Source organism: Bacillus rossius, chromosome 3 (assembly GCF_032445375.1).
Source record: "Bacillus rossius redtenbacheri isolate Brsri chromosome 3, Brsri_v3, whole genome shotgun sequence".
NCBI classification, from domain to species: Eukaryota; Metazoa; Arthropoda; class Insecta; order Phasmatodea; family Bacillidae; genus Bacillus; species Bacillus rossius.
Window position 1 is genome coordinate 122,037,106 of NC_086332.1, and position 21,205 is coordinate 122,058,310.

Below are 21,205 nucleotides of genomic sequence, written 5' to 3' on the forward strand. Positions count from 1 at the left end.
ATTCCTAGTGGTGAAAAAATGGTAGATTTTCATTTCCAAAATTAAAGTTGCAACCAACATGCGGGGGTGACCTTTCTGTGGGTAAATACAGTACTATAATGCATTATTAAGAAAAATTAAACCTTTCTCTAATAGATAAGGAAAAAGCTGCCTCTCTAAGGATTTAATTTTTCCTCATGTGTCTCAAGTACAGAGCTTACCACGCTACTATATAATATGTTTCCATAATGTTACACAGCCTGCCTTTGCATTTTTGAACAGACATCTTAGATTTTTCAGAAGAATTTAGAATGCTTTGCTTGCTTACTATTAAATAAATCAAAAAATTGTCCTATTTAAAGCTTACTATTTTATCCTAGTGTTGACATTTAAATTTTGGTTTATGCAGGAGGATTGCTTTTATTTCATTTTCCTTTATTTTGTTTTAAAATTATTTTGTACGAGGAACAACTCATGTCATTGCATAATCAACCAGAATAGTGAAATTCATTTCTTCGTATAAACAGTTTACATAGTTATTGGATTTATTCTATCTACATATTACTATTGTGGAAAAATATATGTTTTTATTGGCTAGTGCAATGCTGTTTTGACTGTGATATAACTAAGATATATTATACAACACTATACACACACTGCAGCTAATGCACATTAACCAATTACAACATATTGTACTTGTGTCTCAGCTGAACCTGCTAAAAACAGGTAGTAAGAGACTCACAAGTATCCAATTGGCATGTTATATAACTGCGCAGCTTAGTGGGGCATTGCTGGGGAAGAGAAAAAGGGAGAAAACTCTGGTTTTACTCATATTTCCTGGTGTTTTATTTAGATGTGTTGAGCAGTAGGGCTCTATAAAGATTACATGTAATATATAATAGCTTACAATATTTGTTCAGACATGTAAAACGGAGGTGGTTTTGAGTCTGGTAATATGGTAATTGCTTCATTATTTGTTCCTGGTATAAAATTATGACATATTCTCTGTCAGTAGCAGGATGGCCGGCCAATCTACTCCAAGAAATGTTTTGGGGAAGCCAGGCAATTACATGGTCCAGTAACCAACCATATCATCAACATTTGTATATTTTGTTTCTTAAATTACATAACCTCCAGTGAATGAATTCTTTTTTTACTCATGAACTATTGTAACATAGTGGCTAGAAAATGGTTCTAAATAAGAAAAATTATCAGTTTTGATACTAAAAAATAATGCCAAGAATTTTTTTCTTTCAATATGTGAGTTCCATGCAGCAATATTTTAAAAAAAAAATTATTTGGCTACTGAAGAAGTGAAACCACCTGCTCAGTTAAGGACCAAGTGGCTCTTGACTGGCTTGAAGACTGTATGAATTAAGAGCAAACAGGGTTTGAACAGAAACATAATTGGAAATAAAAGAAAAATTTGAAATACCTTTTAAGAAATTTCACACAATGATAGTGATTTTTCACCACATTATTTTGCTACTTAATGGAGCCCTGTCAGATTTTTTTAAGGAACCAAGAATTTCCACTTTATTTATTAATTATATGAAATCTATAAAAAAAGTTTGGATTGTAAGTGAAGAATAATATCTCGCAGGAAAAAAATGGTTTAAACAGTAATGAAATGAAGAATGTTACAATAATAACAAAATCATACAATTTAAAAAAAAAATTCTTCCTAGTGTTTTTATTTTTTGTTCGTGATCTTTTCAAATTAATTTTTTTATTCAGTTTATGTCACAACACAGACCTTCTTAATGATTTTGTTGTACAATTTCATTACAAGTCAGTATGCGTGTTCTAGGGACTTCTTACGACAGTATCCGGCCTTGGTAAACACCACCACCATTGACTGGTTCAGTGACTGGAATGAAATTGCTCTTCTGGAAGTTGCTCACAAGTTCCTTGTTGATGTTGACTTCTTACAAACCATTGACATGCCACAAGTAAGTACAAGTTTTTATTTTGGAATATAATTGTTAACTCTGGAAAAACAAATGAATCGTGTCCATCCTGGTCCCTAGGCACACTGTTGCTCATATCCGGCTGGTCCGGGCATGAGTGTAAAAAAGTGCTTTGAGTGGTGCTTCGAGCGGTGAGCGCACCCGAGCGCGGCGGCTGGTGTGACGAATGACAGTGCAATCTGACCCGGACCGCGTACTGTCTCCCACGCATCTCGTGCGTCCCCCTCCCCTGCTTCCTGCTCGCCATGCGCCGGTGCGTGGGAGGCAGTCGTAGTTCGCCTGTCATCCGCGACGGACGCGTCTAAGCGCTGCTCTGTGCTTCGCCGCTAGCGACTCGTGAGTGGTTCCCCATTTAGCAGCCAGTGCCTTAAAGACATAGACAGAACTAAATGGCGTCTCGAGCTGCCGACAGCTAGAGGGGTCGCTGGTGTCCTGGCCCCCTGTTGCAAGCCACAAGGTGAGAACCCGTTCACTCCCTGAGTGTTAGGCTGGCCGGCGCTCTCGTCACGACAGGGAATCACTCGCAACAGGGGTCAGAGAGCCAGGTGTCGTCACATCAATAACATTGTGTTAAATGGGTGTTTTGTATAAAATATTATTGTATTTCTAATTCTGTCTAAATTTTTGAAATCTATTTGCAGGTTACTATTTTTTCATTCACTTAGGTGCTTGGTAAATGCCTAATTATTACCAATACTATAAAATGTTTCTGCATTTTTTAAGTTAAAGTGGTGAGAGAATGCTTTGTTCTTGTATTGCACATGGCTGTAAAGAAATTTAAGGCTTGAAACTGTAAAAAAAATTCATTTTTATATCTATTTAACCAGTTAAAAGAATAAATGGCAAGCTGTAATACCAGGAAAATTTAGAGTTGAAATTTTGTTTGTACATAAAGCACTTTCGACATTTTTACTTCATATTGTACAGTATTTTATGAAATGAAAATGTTTATGGTGGATTTTTTGTATGAATAGATGTTAAAGACACATTTTTAAAGAAAAATAATTCCATATCAGAGAATTAAATGAACTCAATAAATAACTGAAACTTTTCAGGCTAATAAAGTCAGTCTACTGACTTATTTAAGACACAATTATAATTTTGAAAAAATTTATACAATACTAATTTTTATTTCAAAGTTCTCAAGATTTAGGATAGTTTTTACTTTTAAATAAAGTTAATACAAACCTATACTATCATTAAAATGTTTGTTTTGTCGTAGTAGCCCTTTTTTTTAGCGCGGGTTCAAGGAATTGAAAAAAGTATAACGTCTGGTTATAGAATAATGGGTTATTTTGTAGAACATTGTAAAAGTAGTGTTTTGAATAGGCACAGTATGACTGTATGAATGTCTTTCTTATAGTAGTCTAATAACTGTCAAAAATCCCACTCCCCTAGAATTTTTCCTGACATCTAAGGCTTTCTACCAATGATTTTATCAACTGCTCATTCAATTTACTCTGATTGCCTTTACAGTCTGTTGCAAAAGGGATCTGAATTTATGGTATCTCAGTATGAATACTTGAAGTCTCATTGAAAGAGTTCACATTTTGGTATTTTCCATGTTTTGGCACCACTCTATGTTATTTAATGGACGTAGAGACATGTTATAAACTGTCTCGATAAATGACGTCCATGTGGCTTGTCTTTCAATGATACAAAAATCTGCCCCGCTTTAAGCAACACTGATGCTGTACTTATTCACTAGTGATCGTAGTGATCGTAATGAAAGTGGACTCCAGGCGTCCCATGGACTATACACACCTCTCCAACTGTCCTACTCCAATAAGGAGGTAATTCAAAGAGTTTGTTTCCATAACACTTTTATTTAAATTGCTCCACATTTATGCACAACTTGTTCAACTATGAAACTGCCTGAACACTCATGACCGGTAGAATTGAGGTTCGGGCCAAGCCACATGTTTCAGGATTGAATGCCAATTAGAGTTGAAATTACTTAATCGAACAGCATGCCTCATGGGGAAGCTGGCAGCTCTGGGAAGGAGACAAAAAAGGGTTTAGAAATGCTTGCATTGAGACAGGTTGAACAGGTCAGTAAAAGCAGAGCTGAAACTTGTGAAGTGTGTGACGGGGGGTGGCTAGCCACAGTCTGCACAACAAGTTCACGTAATATGCAAAGCTTCTGAAAGCCAAATTCGAATCGAAGACTTAAATCCTTCTTCTTCGGGAAAATTAAAAAACTACTGTTGCGATTTATGTGAGGAATAAGGGATAGCCTAGTTAAGTTTTATTACAGTTTTATTAATTACTAATATTTACAATACAGTACACTACCGATTATCCACAAACTTAAGTGGCAGGACCACCGCAGATAGTGAAAATCACGGATAATCCGCAAAATAGCCGAAAATAGGAAACAAAAAAGGAAACATTAATTTCACGTTAAAAATCGAAACATTTATGTACAGTAAAAGTTACAATTAACAGTAAAAAAAATTTTAGTGATGCTAAAATTTTTGTAGTTTACAAAATAATTAATATACAATACATTTCAGTAATTTAAAAATAAATGTGTTCAACCATACAACTAGAAACAAAGTGCGACAGAGACAAAAATAGCAACGCATGCCAGCCTACTGCGTGAGTTCCGAGAAGGCCTGTGGCGTTTTACTCAATACTGCACACAATACACTCGTCAGTAGAGTTCAAATTAGCTCACTTGTAATAGAATACAGATTTACATATGTGTTGTATTTTTTCGTAGCATGCACGGATAATAGGGAGTTTACTGTACTAGTAAATAATTATACTTAAAAATGTCTGATCACCATTCACTTGTACTTAAAAATGTTTATTCGCAAGTCACTCAATGTCTATCAAGTTCCACAGTTTGCACTCCTCGCTGGAACTATGCTCAACAGTGGTTCTCTCCTTACCTCGCACCTGTACACACACACAGTATCGCGCCACTCATTCACTCTCTCACGGTCCTGTTGCTCCTCGTCACGCCGCTTTTGAGGGGTTCTTTCATCCTCTTCGCAGATGTCACTCTTCCTTTCACTCGCGAAACTCTCAGAACTCTTTCAACTCGCGCGGAACTCCCACAGAGGCCTGTGTCATCTCTTATATACCCGTGGCGTCCTTATCGAAGGGACGAGAGCGACCGTGACACTGACACCCAAAACATCCAGAAAAGCAACGCTTACTCACGCCACTCCTCGCGGCAGCCTCTGTAAGCCCGGAGTTCCCAGGCCGCTAAAGGTGACAATAGCCCGTGGTGGGATGATGCGCAGGGAGCGGAGGGGGAGGGTAGTAGCGAGGACCAGGCACGCGTGGCATGCTTGGCGCGTGACATCGGTGGCCGTGCGTGGCTGCCGGCCCGCTCCACGGTCTTTTGTCTCACATTCGTAACACTACGAAGCTTCCGAAGGCTTTTTCTTAAAGCAGAATGCATTATAAGTTGGATTCAACGTCACTCAACGTTAAAAATTGATTAGAACTGTCAGCTCGTTTCTAGGCTAGAATAGATGCTGCGACGATTACCTGATGCTCGCCGACCCCCACCCCTTGTCCTGAGACTGCCGCTGCAATGTTTATCTTTTGATAGCTCAGACAAATATTTCTTCTGCCAAGATAACAATAAAATAGGTTAGACTCACGTCCCACTTAGGTAAAAAAAAACTTTTGGCCACTTTCACATTACTACATAGGCATTGAAGAAAAATAAACTTTTACTATATATACTCTGTTCAAGATAAGGTGAGACTTTTTTGGCAGGTGTTCAGTGAATTTTTAGTCTTTAATAGGTGGATATTCTTCTAAAATTACTAAAATAAATAAGTAATTCTGGTGATGGTAATGAGGAGTGAAAGTCTTAGTGTTCATTGAGGGACTGGTTAAAAAAAAAAAGTTTCACCTTATTGTGAAAAGAGTGTATCTTTTCCTTTTAAGTTAAATAAAAAAAAACTCATATGTTAAATACTATATTGTGTAACAAACAGTGTCCCAGAACTGAAAATCAAGCAGAGAACAGTTGATAGGCCAATTAATGATGGTCCTAGTTTACAATTTATAGATATTCTCTCTTCACCACATATGTTATTTTATTATGTTATATTATGTTATTATATTATTTTTAATCAGAGCCTCCATCCAACATGCGACCTTTGAGTACCTCGTACAGACGCTGACTGACTACATGGCCACCCTTCTTTTCCGAGAAAGAAAAGGGTGCCCATGTGACGTAATTTCCACCCAAACACAAAATTACATACAAAAATATCAGCCAGTACTGGCGCATGGCAACAAGTCACCAGTCTTTTTTCAGGCTCAAGCACCTCCGTCTCTGCGATGCTTATGTAGCTGGCAAACTATTGCATCATCCCGTTTTCAAACAAAGGACCATGTCAAAAAAAAATACAAAAACAGGCAAAAAGAACTTCCGACTTTTTCACAATAAAGTAAACAAATAACAGAAATATCGGCCAACATGAAATAATGTAAATTATGGTCATAAAACATACTTAACAAACGGAATAAAATTTTTACATGATATCCAAAACCCTACCATACTACTGAATATGATAAGACATCATAATAAATCATTAATAAAAGTTATTTAGAAAATTGGGAACGGCAGCAGCCTGGGTTGCTTCAGTTTTAGTGAACTGGCAATAGGAATTGATGTTAATGTTCATGTAACTGTTTCTCCCAACCACAGACCCAACCATATACTGGCACCGGCAAATTTCTGTGCACCTGAGCACGGGGAAGCAGGCTAAACAATGCGAGGGGTTAACACTATGTATCAGCTGTTCTACAAACATCATCTGTGAGTTTGGTTGCATGGAAGCATATGGAGGATAGAGGACGTTGACAGTGTTACTGGAAACTTATCTATAGCAGTGAATTTGTAATTATAAAGTCGGAGATTCAGTGTTGTGATGAAGAGGCTGAAAGTGGTTGTGTTTTCGATCCACTTCAAAGGGCAACAGCAACAGCTGCCAATATACTTGCGGTAGTGAAAGGATTAGTATTCACAAAACCACCAGAGAATGGCCAAACGAGCCCCAACAAAAACCCAGGGAATAGCAAACAAAATGTTTAAAACTTGAAAAAAAATTTTATTAAATAAAAATAGGTCAATGTTAAAAGACATTGTTTTAACATTAAATTTAAATACATTAATGAGTTTCATCGCTGCAGTAACTTGCTGCCATTGAATCTAGCTATAGAGCATCCCACTCTTAGATTGCAGTGTGGAAGTAAATGGGCGCATTCTCTCTCTCTCTAACACACGCCGATTGCCGTTAGCACTGTCCTTGTTTCTTCGTGCGTTGTTGCCAAATATCAAACGAAATTTAAAATTTTAATTTTTGGACCAAGCTTTTTTTCATATTGTATAGAATCAAAATACGCATCAGGCAATGCTTATTTTGAATACTTAACAATATTTTAAGTGTCCGAAAAAATTAAAAAACATAACTTATTCGCTGCGAACTGTTTTGAAGTATTCCGATATGTTTCACATAAAAAAACTAAAACCTACATGTGTATTTCATTCAGATTTTTTTTATTAGTAAATTAATGCCTTAGGACGCCACCGAACAAATGTTAAGACAAAAACTGTACAGGTTTCACTTAAATAATTTTTTTAATATATTGAAATGCATTTTCTCACAAACTGAAACATCAAAAAGTTGACCCGCGGAAAAATTTTTTCTATTAAAGATAGATGGGGGACGAAAGCGAGAAAAATGTTCACAATGAATTTAATTAGTTTTTAAAAGCAGCCCCATCTCAATTGCTACTACAGTTTCCGTGGAAATAGCTGTTAAAGATGTGTCTTATCAGTACAAGAGCGCGCGCTGCCGTCGTAAGAGGAAACAGGGTCGTGTGTTTAGATTAGTGGGGTTCTGTCCTACAAGCAATTTCAAATACATGGCTTCCTTAGTCAACAAAAAATATTATAATCGATTCTTGAACATAATATGTAAAATGTATGAAATAAATACGAAGGAATTCAATAGCGATCATGGTACAAAATTTTGAATTTCTTTTCTATCCTTCTCAACACCAAGCATTTTATCAAACATTGTTTTAGACAAAGTTTTGGAAAATAACTATGATATTATTACAAACAATTTAAACAGATTTGATAAGGTGTCTACTAAGGCAGTTACGTTTTTTTGTCCGGTGAAAATTTTTTTCGAACCCATGCAGTTATGGCTGGTCGTATCAAAAATGTATTTAGAAAACATTTTTCGGCATTAGGTAATCCGAGTTATACGTTAAAACGGATTCGATATTATTCATATTATGGGAGTTGTTGCGATTTTTCTGTTTTTCAAAAAATCTTCCCCATTTCGAACCAATTGTTCGGATTTTTCCCATAACTTACTCGACCGAGAATTTCCATTACTGTATTTTATTTATCATTTTGGACATGACTTGTCCAAAAATACGGCATTTATCGGGCCCATGAAAATGTTATATATATATATATATATATATATATATATATATATATATATATATATATATATATATATATATATATATATATATATATATATATATATGGGATTTTTAGAACAGAAAAGAAAACTATAAGAAATTTTCGTCTACAATAGGTAGTTTTTATTTGAAATTTACATAAAAGTGGTATTATTACAATTTTATATGTGTAATAGTATAAAATATTATAAATTACGATATGATTTCTTAAAATGCTTCTTGTTCGATCCAAATTACAAATACACGCATCTCCTGAAATTCGTAATGTGTTAGAGATTTGGCAACAGCGCGCGCCATAAGCCGTGTACTGCAATCTAAGAGTGGGACGGGCTATAGTATGCATGCTAATAAAATGCAGTTACCATATTACGAGTAAGGTTGTTAACAGATTTTGGCGGCTGCTACTTACTGGTTAACTTTTAGTTCCCTTTTTTTATTTAAATATCTGCCGTATAGTTCTTAAGTGGGAGAGTTTATTACCATTTATTTGATGCATGCTGTAATTTTAATTAATTGTACATTTTAATTTTAAAACGTTTGATATTTAGTTTATGAATCTGGTAATCTTGGAATCACAAGTGTACAGTTCCAGAACATACCAAAAACATTGATACTTTAATTTATAACTTAAGTTTAGTTTTAAGTATTATTTACTTTATAAGTTGTACATATTTTTATGTTTTATCTTAAGTGCTTCTTAAGACAGACTTCTTGGACAGGCGTGTAGTTATCGGTGTGTGGTTGAGAAGGTAACGTCTGCGCGCGAGCAGCGTGCCGGTGGGCCGGGTCGGCAGCAGCAGGTCTCGGTCGCCGGCCGGAGGGCGAGTGCGCAGCTCCTGTGATGAGACAAGCCGCAAATGTACAAGCAATGTGCCGGGAGTGCAGTGTTTTTTAAGTGTTTATAGCTTAAAACTGAAAAATAAATTTACGAGTGCAAGAAGCATTTTTATACGTGGGCGTGCTATTTAACGAATTGCGAGTTCACTTGTAACAGCTGCTGTTTTCATCGTAAGTGACCTGGTGTTAAGCCATTCTCTGAGATATACCCTTCTGTGTCGGGCAAGCATCGCCAGGAACGTTTTTAGTGCAAATTGTGTGGAGCAATTTTATGGCCTTACTGCATGGATCATCACCCTGTGCTTCAGACACACAAGTAAGTCTTGGCCCAGTCCCTGTTAAGGATTTAGTGAGAATATTTGCAAGCCTGCATTTACATCCTGAAGTGAGTGTGGATTGGATGACGACATTTTTGTCCCGCAGCAACTTTTTCCGCTGAATTAGTAACTGTGTTTTCAGCCACGGGAGACTGTGAAATACAAGAAGTTATTATTTTTTTTTTTAACTTTCTTCTTCTTATTTTCCTTTCATTTATTTTTTTTTTCAACTTTTCTTTTCATATTGAGTTATTTAGCAAGAAATTTGAAATGCAGCACACACTGATAAATTTAACTATAAAAAAGTTACGTCGTACAAACTTTCAGAACTAAAAAATAATTTATAAAACAATTAATGGTTTTAAATAATGTTTTCCTTTGAATGTTAATTAATTTACTCATTTTATTTAACAGGTTTGTTTGATAATATATAGGATGCTTCTTTATCTTTTGAAATGCCATGCACTGCTTTTTAGGGCTTAAATGTTGATTTAATTTTAGTGTATAGTTTAGTATATTCAAATTGTAACATATTTAAAGTTGGTCCCAACTTCGAGCCATGCAGCCACATGAAGTACCTAGTAGTATTTTTTTTCTTTATAATTTAGTTTGCATTAAAAGTACCATCAAATTAACAAAAAAAAATTTTATCCCAGATAACACTTACTACTTGGTCCTCCTTAATTTTGTTGAGACTTTTCTCTGCTATTGTGTGTGTTGGGCTCACAAGCTTGATTATTATGAGCAGCTATGATAAATGGGGCGAGCTAAGGTTAGTTTGTTTAATCAATTTAATATTGCAGTGTTTTCGATGCCACGTTTAAATCTGACTGCTCCTAGCAAGTTGTGAAAGACTGTCACTGCCCTTTGTCACCACAGGGGACAGTAACAAGTTAAATATGGTAATTATTTTAATTAGTGTGAATTTCTTACCCATTTGTTTTCTGTAACATATAGAAAATAAATTTTAAGTTTTTGGCATTTTCCCCTTTCTAAGATATGTTTATCATAACTGCATATAAATTAAGTTCAACAGTACCTATTTTTTCTGATTACATATTTCATTTGGTAAATGTGGTAGTTTTTCCTTATAAATTTATACAATGATGCATAGTGTTAAATATTTTAAGTGCATGTTAATGTTAAAATTGTTTGGCTCATTTACGCTGTACATACATACAGCAAAAAAGAGAAAGACGGAGAGATAGAGAAACAGAGAATGACAGAAAAGAATTTGTTACTAATTTTAAAACTATTTATGCTTTTTGGTTTGTATATTTATAAATATAATACAAAAAAATTCTTGACATATTATTACAGAATTTGCACCACAGCTTGTTTTCAAAATATTTGAAAAGTTGCCCAGTTATTCGCAATAATCATTGTGTGTTGACATTTCAACAGTAATTTAACAGTTAATCTTGCTTTTATATAAATATTTTTTGGTTTTGCAATTTTTAATTTTTTTCTTTACAATTAGTTGCAGTTTGTTAGCTTGCTAAATGTTTCCTACATTGTGTGTGGTATACAGGATGTGCTGATTATATACCAACTCAAGCATTCAACAATATATCTATGGATTTTCCTTAAATTGGCAAAATGTATAAGTGATATTCGACAAAGTCTTAGATCTTAGTCTTTGACTTTGATTCAGATTGAAAAAAACAAGTCTTCGCACACCCCTACATATGAATACTCATGTTTGCTTCCAGTCACATGATTACCAATACACTTTCGCTGATATAAAATAAGCATATCACATTTCTATCATAATAAAATAATGAATTGTTAAACACTGGCCTTGCACATAAATCTCTGCCAAATCTAATAAAAGATAGCTTATAGTAATGAAAGACACAATATTTACATAATACATAATAAAACCCTTAATTATTTAATTACATTAACCAGCTAGTTAATCACATTAAATATTGGTAGTAATAAGTTACTACTTGGTTGTTGGTGATGAGTGGCTGTTCCACTCAGCCTCCGCAAGAGCGTAGCGCGAGGTATGACCACACACTCGGACGCAAGGGGCCTGTGAAGTACCAGGTTCGCGAGCCAGAGACAAAGTGACTGGTGGAGCACTTAGGAGTTGTCGCCTGTGAGCACAGTACTGTGTAACAGAAAGTTTGAATAGAAGTAGTTTGGTAAACCAGTCTTATTTGTTAATTTTTTTTTTCAGGGAAATCCTAGACCAAGAGAATTTGAAAAAATTCAGGCTCAGGTAAGCAGTAGCCATATTTGTTCTGTTAAATAATATTGGTGTTAATAGTAATTTTTTTAGATATTTGTTTAACTGTTTTTGTCCGGAAATGGTGGCTTTTCAAGTTGTGCCACTTTTATTGTTTATGGGCTTTGGGATGGAATTCTGTCAGGGAAGTAAGAGTAATTTGGCAAAACAATTTATATGTCGACTTAACACAATGTGCTTCACTCCAGGTTGTTCTCCTTGCCATTAGATCAGAGTCCACAAGGAGTGATCAGGTTGGCTATCAGAGTCCACAATGGGTGATCAGGGTGGCTATCATTGTCCACGATGAGTGATCATAGTGGCTATCAAGAGTCCCCAAGGAGTGATCGGGTTGGTTACTTACCCTTCAGTTCTTGAAAAGTGGGTGATGTGTTTGATTTTAATAAACCTTTGAAAATGCTTACATGCAAAACACATGAATTTAGTGTGTGTCCCTATAATTTTAATATTCATAAATAAATATATACTCACGCTTTGGCATATACTGTGTTCGATACAAGAACTATCTAAATTTCCAGTGATCTTGATGGAATTTCAATCCACTCTATCTTCTGCTCCTTTCATGAACGAATCTCTTATTAGTGTGCACTAGTGTCAAGTATAATCCTATCCGTAAATGTGTACTATTAAGGTCTCACGAGGCGATCGCTGTTGCCCGGGGCTGATGCGACGCCTGGGGTCGAATTTCTAGTTCAAGTAGCTAACCAAAACCATAAAAAAAATAAAACGTTGAAACTTCGGCCTGGCCCCAACCAGAATGTTTGAAATTCTCTCTTCACCAGTTCATGTCTTATATTTTTTTGTGAGCTGCAGATTACATGACCAGACATTACAATAATTGAGTGACAACTATTTGAACAACACGATGACCTCTGCTTACAGAGGGGGAGGTATTTACGTAGCCCAACCAACCAATTACAACACAGTACCCATTTACACAGTCAGCTTCACAAGGCTAGTAATACAACCAATGTTCCATGAGTTTCTGAAATGAAAATTGTACACAAGGAAGTGGTTCTTTCCAATTGACTGTGAAAATAATAGCCACCTAAAATTTTACTCCTGACTGTGCTATTGTGTTCACACCTCTGGGAATTGCCAAGTGATAAAATTCTTAGAATTCTGTGAGAATAGCTAAAAAATGTACCTTTGCAGAAGACAAACCATGTCATTACCTGTGGGAATTCTTAATGTTACTGTGGCTCAAAAAATTTGTTCAAAATTATTCCAGATGCAAAGTGGATATTGGAATGAACCCCCTAAGGAAATAGAAAAAATTAATGCAAAAACCTACGTCAAATATTATAATAGATTATCCACATATAATATCAATAATATTATAAATGAAAATGTATTCAAAAAAAAAACAAATAAATACCTCAAAAGACTAAGAATGGTACTAGATAAAATACAGTTATTAGAAATAATTATTGTAACCTTGCAATATTTTAAACAGTAATCTAGCCTATATTTACAAAATAATTAATAAAGAAATATTCTGTTTCAAATTACAATGGGGTAGGGGGTCTGCAATATTACAAAGTTAAACTCTAAACGAAATAAAGGCAGAATTTTTTTCATCTTATACTCAATGATTAAGTGCAAACTGACATTTATAATGTTTCTTTTGGTTTCCTTACTTGAAAATTTATTTGTACTCAACCAAGAAAAGATAGTCCAGGAATATTAGTCAAATGAGGGCAAGTATCTCAGAATGAGAGATAGTCAGCTATAAAGTTGTATAAACCTTTATTTTGGCACCCTAAGACTTGTCTCAAAACCTTCTTATGGTAGGGTGTCCGCGACTATAGATATTCCACGGTCAGAGGTCAAAAAATCGATTATTTACACATTTATTGCAAGTATCTCCTTTCATATGGGTTTTATGCTATTTGTATTTATCATAAATATTGTAGAGGATTAAGTTTTCTACAAATTTTGTTTAAACATATTTTTTATATCTTGAACCATTTTCGAGATAGAGGGCAGAGCGTGCGCAGTGTTTAACTATTTATGGCCCGTCTACAATAGCAATGTCCTAAACTGTGTCCGAAGGACACTCGTCGCTGATTGGTCCACGTGACCCTCTGACGTCATCCGTCAAGTGGGCGAAGGTCCGAACCTACCTGGTCCGAAGACATTCGTCAATTTTAACTTTTTGTCCCAACCTGTGTAGGTACTTCGGACACAGAAAAAGAACAGAACACTCACGATATTTGAATTTCCGGTTCCCTTTTGAAAACGTGGTGTTTGTTTTTGTTATTGAAGGAAATTGACGATGTTGTAAGTCACTTATAACTTACATAACTTTCATAAGTTCAATCTCAAACTACAAAGCATCAAAACAATAAACAAATACATTTGGTTTGGCACATTTACTGCGCTCTGGTGACAACTTTAGAAATCAATACATTCGGACATCGGACATTGCAATTGTGAACAGGGCAGTTTTCCGTGAGACAATGTGACGTCACTCACATTCGGGTAAGGACACGGACCACGCACAGGTTTGGACTATTGTAGACGGGCTCTTAGAATATCATTTGAGGTCAACCTGTAGTCCCGATTAAAAACACACCTTATAAAGTTTATAAATTATTGATAATTATATAATTCTTAATACAATTTGCATTTTTTAATTAACTATTACATTATAATTAATAAATTTTTTTCAATAATTCAGTATCTAATCATTTAATAACACTTACCTACTCATGTAATTAAAAAGTTATTTAGGGAAATACCTACCTTAATTAATTTTTAATTCTAATCTTATTTATACTAATTACTTCCTAACTAAATAAAAAAAATAATTAAATTTTTAATTAATGTTTTCATTGGAAAATACCATTTCATACATTTATGAACGTTGAAATTTAAAAAAAAATTAATAATAATTACAAGTTCTAATTTCAATATTCTTCTTCTTCATCGTCTTCCAGTCGCTGTAAAATTTCTAATTTTTCTGTGTTCTCGTCTTCAACAACATTTGTCTCCAGTTCTTCCAGGATTTCGGGGTCAAAAGTAACGTCTTCATTGATATCACTCTGATATGGTGAAGCATTAAGACAAGCTTTCCCATTACACTGCTATCGCACAGGGTTGTCTAAGGAGGCGAATACTGAGTTTGGGCGCCACCACGTGGACCCGGCGAGACTCCTTTCTCGGGCCGTGACGTCGCCCAAGTGCGACGAGGCACACAACCCTAATGATGCTTCATTGGCCCCTAACACCCGCTCTCAGCGGCGGGCACGCTGGTACACTCGTGTAATGCCCTAATCTTTACCTAGGTGGGCTCTAGGCGTCCCACACGCCAGGCGACTACACCGGGGCACCCGTGACCGAAATAATATACACTCGAGATTCTCACCTGATATTTATTAAACATCCCTCGTCTCTACATTGTTCATGCGAAGCGGATAAATAGCCAACGGCAAACAATCAATTTAGGAGGTGGGCCAGGTCACCACGTGGCCTGACCAAAGAAACGCAATGAAGTTAAATTTAAAATGCTCGAGGAGCTTAAATTCTTATTGAAACAGTCTACCACCCGGAGTAGGCCTCGAAGACAGAAAGAAAGTGATTTAGATTAATATATGCAGAACGGATGCTAACGGATCAGATATTACCAAACAATGAAGTCGACGAGGTGCGGGAGCGTCCCACTCCGGGCGGCGGAACAACAAGACTGGCCGGTCAACAGGGTGTCATGGCGTCTTCCAACACTCTAGTTCCCGTTAGCTTGTTAACTTATAATTAATCTAATTACTAACATAGTTTACCCTTTTAAAAATTAGTAATAATTAAACGACAATTTCTGAGATTACCTTCTGATTACATAACAGTATACTTAATTAATTATTGTATAAAGATTATTCGTCGGTAGTTCCTGTAGCGGCCACGTGTGGCCTTGTGCCGTCCTTCCTGTAACTTAAAACTAAACACTGGGCGAAATTATAAAAACACACAATTAATAGCCTTTTATTTCTTAACTTATTAATTAATTACTATTTTAAGTTTCTGGGCCATCGCACTGCCTCTAATGCCTCTTGCGGCTCACACACGTCACCGTGGCGGGCGGTTGAAACAGAGGGTGATGGTGGGAGGGTGGTGGCGCTGGCGGAACAGGGGACACGTCGGGCTCAAGGGAGGGCGCAGCCCTGGTTGACGTCAACACCGGCCGCAAGCTAAAGAGCACTGCAACCCTGCTTTCCTGCATCCACATCGCGAACCACAACCATTCTTGCAGAATATTCTGTTAAGCAATTCCTCCGCAGCTGGTGGATTCATTGTCATTACAGGTTCCAGGAAGTTGGAGAAGCTGAAGTTTCGTCTTGTTCTAGTCACCGTTTTGCTGCTAGTATACAATTTTTACTAATGTAAGCAGTTCGGCACTTTTTGTGCACTTGTACAGAGGTTACGGTTTTTAAATAATCAATGAGACCGTCGTTTTGTTCAATACTTGCAGTTCTTAGAGTTTTTATACCACACACTACATTCACTAATGATTCACCTTCCGAATCTGATTTTTTACATATAAAACACTAATTATCCATAACTCTAAAAATTGTACGTCCATAGTTACCAATATACAATTAAAAACTAACGAATGACAGTGGTTCCTTGAAAAAGAATCCGGTCGTGAGTAAACAATTGAACATCTGTCCTTTCTGGCTATCAATAAAAAGGTTCGTACTATACAATAGACGTCCGTTGTCCCAGGTATAATTTTTAACGTTTTAAAAGAGTCTATAAGTTTACGTATTTCAATGAAGATGTACTTAAATATTTTCTACTTAAAATGTAATTAAAGTATTTCCCTTAATAACTTTGTAATTACACGAGTAGGTAAGTGTTATTAAATGAATAGATACTGAATTATCGAAAAAAATTATTAATTATAACGTAACAGTTAATAAAATTTCAACTTATTTAAAATTATATATTTATCAATAATTTATAAACTTTATACACCGTGTTTTTAATTGGGACTAAAGGTTGACCTCAAATGATACTCTAAATAGTTAAACACTGCACACTCTCTGCCCTCTATCTCGAAAATGGTTCAAGATATAAAAAATATGTTTAAACAAAATTTGTAGAAAATTTAATCCTCTACAATATCTATGATAAATACAAAAAGTATAAAACCCATAGGAAACGAGACATTTGCAATAAATGTGTAAAAAAATCAATTTTTTGACCTTTGACCTTGGAATATCTGTAGTCACGGACACCCTACGATAAGTAGGTTTTGAGACAAATTTTAGGGTGACAAAATAAAGGTTTATACAAGTTTATAGCTGACTCTCTCATTCCGAGGTGAAACCCCTAATTTTCCTGGACTAAGACTGAGTGAAATTTTAATGTTATTTTCATGTTAGTCCCATCTTTTGATGAGTTTCTGCAACATGTATGAAAAATGCTTACAAGCCAAGACAAAGACATGACAAATTGTCTTAAACCTTTTTAAATTGTGATTATTTTGAGTGTATACATTTAAATATATAAAATTAATAATAGTTTTCAAGGAAAATCCAAATTGTTGGTGACGAAACAGAAGGAAGCTGTGGGTAGTTTGTGCTTCATCTCTCGTGCAACTTGTCTGAAACCGCAGCTTCAGGTGTAAGTTCTGTTTTCAATTACATAGATCTGTCATACCAATGGCACCTGACTGGTCTAAACATTGGTATGCTACAGAAAGGTATTGTGCCGTTAATTAGTAAATTCGACACGATATATTTTAAATTTTTATTATGATTTTAAATTTTTGTGTGGAAATTTATTTGCTCTACTATAGTGTAAGTTTAATTTGTTAGTCTGGTGTACTCCTCTGAGTTAAACTTTGTCTCAGTGCTCTGAAGCCCCTTTCCCATCGGCGTATCGGATATTTTGCTGGCCTAATCCCTGACTGGCAGACAGCGTACCTTTTCCCCCGCCTTCAGTCACGCCTCAAGCCTGTAATATCATTTCTCTTCGTGACCCTAACTGCATAGACAAGCCTGTAGCTTGCAGGCGACCAGTTCTCAGAGACGAGCTGAGATTGGCCTTTTTCATCACGTATTAGTGTTATGTTCGCTCCCCTGCAGCCACGACGGGACGCTTGTTCTCAGCGCCGTTGCACTTTTACCCTCCCCCCCCATTTCTCCGTTCCAAGTAAGACCAATGACCGGTCGTAACCCCCTGGGCACCAGTGACCGTTCCCAAGGTCTCTTCAAAAAACGTGCGCGCTAAAACTGAGCACAAGTGCTACCTAGCGACCAAGTCGCGAACTTCTCCGCTAGCCTACCCTCTAAGGCGCCAGAGAGCGGCACCTGCTCTCCCTTGAGTTATATGGACGCCAGCGGCGAGTCGATTGTTTTCAACTCGTGGCCCCCCCGACAGAGTTCTCTAGTGTCGCCCAGTGATGCCAACTTCAAAACTCCTGCCAGAGTTTTTTCCGCCCGCATTCGGGCAAGTTCGGAATCTTTCGGCGGCCCAGACCCCCCCCACCTGTAAGAGCCGGCGGGCACTTTTAATTACGAGACGCGTTTCTCCGCGGGACACTTCGCGCCGCGACTGCAGACGGACCGTTTGATTATCGGCGAGTCGACGAGACTCTGCAAAACTTCCATCCGGCCGCAACCGACTATGTAGTCGCCTAAATGAGGGATGCTATCCCTATAATCTTTTTCAAGTAGTTTAGTCCGTCTGCTTTGTATAAAATGTAATAGTTATTTTTTTTTTAGCTTTTAATTTTTTTTTTTTGAAATTAGAAATCATCCGCGTCCTGCCGCGCAATTCGCGAGCTCCAGACCCTGGCTGACTCCACGACTGCAGCGTGTTGGGCAACTCCCCTGTTTTGGTGAGTGATAATTCGCGACCCCCCCCCCCCCCCCCTTTTTTTTCCCCTTAAATTTTTTTTGGGCATTTTCTGCCCCATAGACTGCCTGTATACAAGTTCTAATCAGTTTTGATTTGGACTGTTGCAGACAGGGTCGATGACGGGGAGAGACTGATTGCTCCCATCTCGTGGCCCCCCCCCCCCCCCCCTTCTGTTCCGTGGGTCACATTAGAAGAAACGTTTCGACTACCCGACGTGATCGTTTGAAGACCCCGGGTGGTAATGTAAATTCAACATTTCCCCTTCACCTAGCTACGAACTATCTTAAGCGGATGACCAACCCACCAGCGACCAGTGTTTTCCTCTAGGACATGTAGAACGAATAGAACTAATTATCAATGTAATCATCGGATCCATCCAATTTTGGGTGTGAAACTTATAATGCAAATGTTTATATTTCAAACTAAGAATGTAAATTGTTTTAAATAATCGCGGGCCGGCCCATTTTCATTTCTCTTTTTGTTAATCTTTGAAACTTGTTAAAACCTTTTGTGTGTAAAATAATGGAAACCAATACTTCATCAGGGCAAATAAAACAGGGAAACTATAGATCAAGTTAATCATGTAGTTTTTATTTATTGATTTTAACGATCCACCCACTTCCTCCTTGCTTGTTACAGGAAGTTCCTAAATTTGTTTGTTCCCCACCTCGTGTCGCCTCTGGTAATTCAATTTATTTAACTTATTTTTTTTTATCCAGCAAGTTTCCAAGGCTCCTTTTAATTAATTCAAAATAATTCCATTTTGAGGCACGAGGGGTGTTACAGTATAAGGTAGAACTAATTTAACTAAGTGAATAATTTATATATATGTGTGTGTATGTGTGTTTGTGTGTGTGTGTGTGTGTGTGTATATATGTATATATATATATATATATATATATATATATATATATATATATATATATATATATATATATATTCTGTCTCTTTTGTCTTTATTTCACCTGTATTGTTAGTTTGCCCAATTACATACACTATGTTATAAGTTTTTGATGGTGTATGTTTGTTCAGGAAAAAGTGAGAACAGCTGTTGCAGAGGTATTTGCTAGAATCCATAGCTCTGTGTCTGAATATTCTCGCAAGATGATGGAGGAGATGAAACGGCCCAACCATGTCGTGCCGACCAACTATTTGGAGTTAGTCACAGGTTACATGAAGTGAGTTGTTTTACTTTTAAGAAAATGTCATTCATGTTTATAACCATGAGTGGTCTGCAAATTTTGAATTATCACTTTTCTAATGGAAACTTACTGTTTTCTCATAGTTAGTTCTATTTTTTAACATTTACTATACCATCAAAAGCACTTTTTATTTGTTTGTAGTTGATGTATAACCTGTTGTGTGTGCACGCTCTAGTTACAATCATGGATGGTGTTAAAATTTGTATCTCGATATGAGGCATAAGAACTTCACCAAGACTGTTGTATTTTTCTCATAACAGTATTCCTTAGCTTCCTCCTCCACAGCCAGCATTTAACACAAACTTTGTAAAGGCAGCTTGCGTCTAGATCAACATGTTTCTTTCTTCTTCTATCATGACGAAGTTAATGTTCAAATTGAAGAAAGAGATTGGAATATGTGAACGAATGTTGTAAAATATTCACGTTCAGCAAACTTTGTCATTTTGACATCTGAACGTTATTTTTCATAATTTTTGCCTTTTTGTTTTATAGAAGGCTAAATGTTTTATGCATAATAAATAACAAAGAAAAGTTTGTAGGCTGTGAATTTTATTAATTTTTGTGTTGCATCTTGACAAGGTCACTGGAGACTCACACAATGCCAGTCAGAGATACCGGAGAAGGAATTAGTAATGTTGAGTTGTAAGAACGCTCCCAGCATGAGCCTACAGTGGTTTTGGAAACATGTGTCGAAAATTGATGGATGTGAATTATAACCTGTGTTCTCCTGCATGCCTGTCCAATGGTTTAACAATGTGGTAGGCTGTGAACCTCAAAATAAATTTCCTAAAGACATCTAAAACGGTGTGAATCCAATAATAAAACTTCCAGTCACAACATTTTTCTTCCAAATATTCAATTTATTTTTAAAGTTTTGGAATGCACTGAAACGGTTGAATATGTACAACTATTTCCTTAAACAAAGTTTTGAGTTTGAGAAGCAATATGGATGTCCACATTCTGGACTGCCAGGGAAAATCAGGGAAAGTCAGGTAATTAACTTGATTACTGGAACAGTTAGGGAATTCCCCAGTGATAGTAATTCAGGGTAAAATGTCATTTTCCATTTTGCCACCACCCAGAATATGAATTTTTTTTTCAGAGGTTTCTTTAATGCAAATTCATAAACACTATAAAATGACTAATGCAAAGTTCTGTTTTAACTAGGTGTTCATTGGAATGATGTCGGCTGGAATTTCTTTATTTATATAAAAGAAATTTAAGTAGGTCAAATTATTTTAAATATAATTAATAAGGGAAAAGTTTTTATTTTGTTCATTGAAAGTCAGATTTTAATGGACACCC

The 21,205-nt window shown here is 36.3% G+C and overlaps 1 protein-coding gene across 2 annotated transcripts in view; it reads left to right on the forward strand.

Annotated features, from left to right (window-relative positions):
* Positions 1 to 21,205, forward strand: part of LOC134531211 (dynein axonemal heavy chain 2) — an 864,487-nt gene that overhangs the window by 614,151 nt on the left and 229,131 nt on the right. For both annotated transcript variants that reach the window (XM_063366870.1, XM_063366871.1), the window contains 3 exons: positions 1,790 to 1,931; positions 11,766 to 11,807; positions 19,731 to 19,876. In XM_063366870.1, the coding sequence (XP_063222940.1) occupies positions 1,790 to 1,931; positions 11,766 to 11,807; positions 19,731 to 19,876 (330 nt within the window). The remainder of the gene's footprint in view (positions 1 to 1,789; positions 1,932 to 11,765; positions 11,808 to 19,730; positions 19,877 to 21,205) is intronic.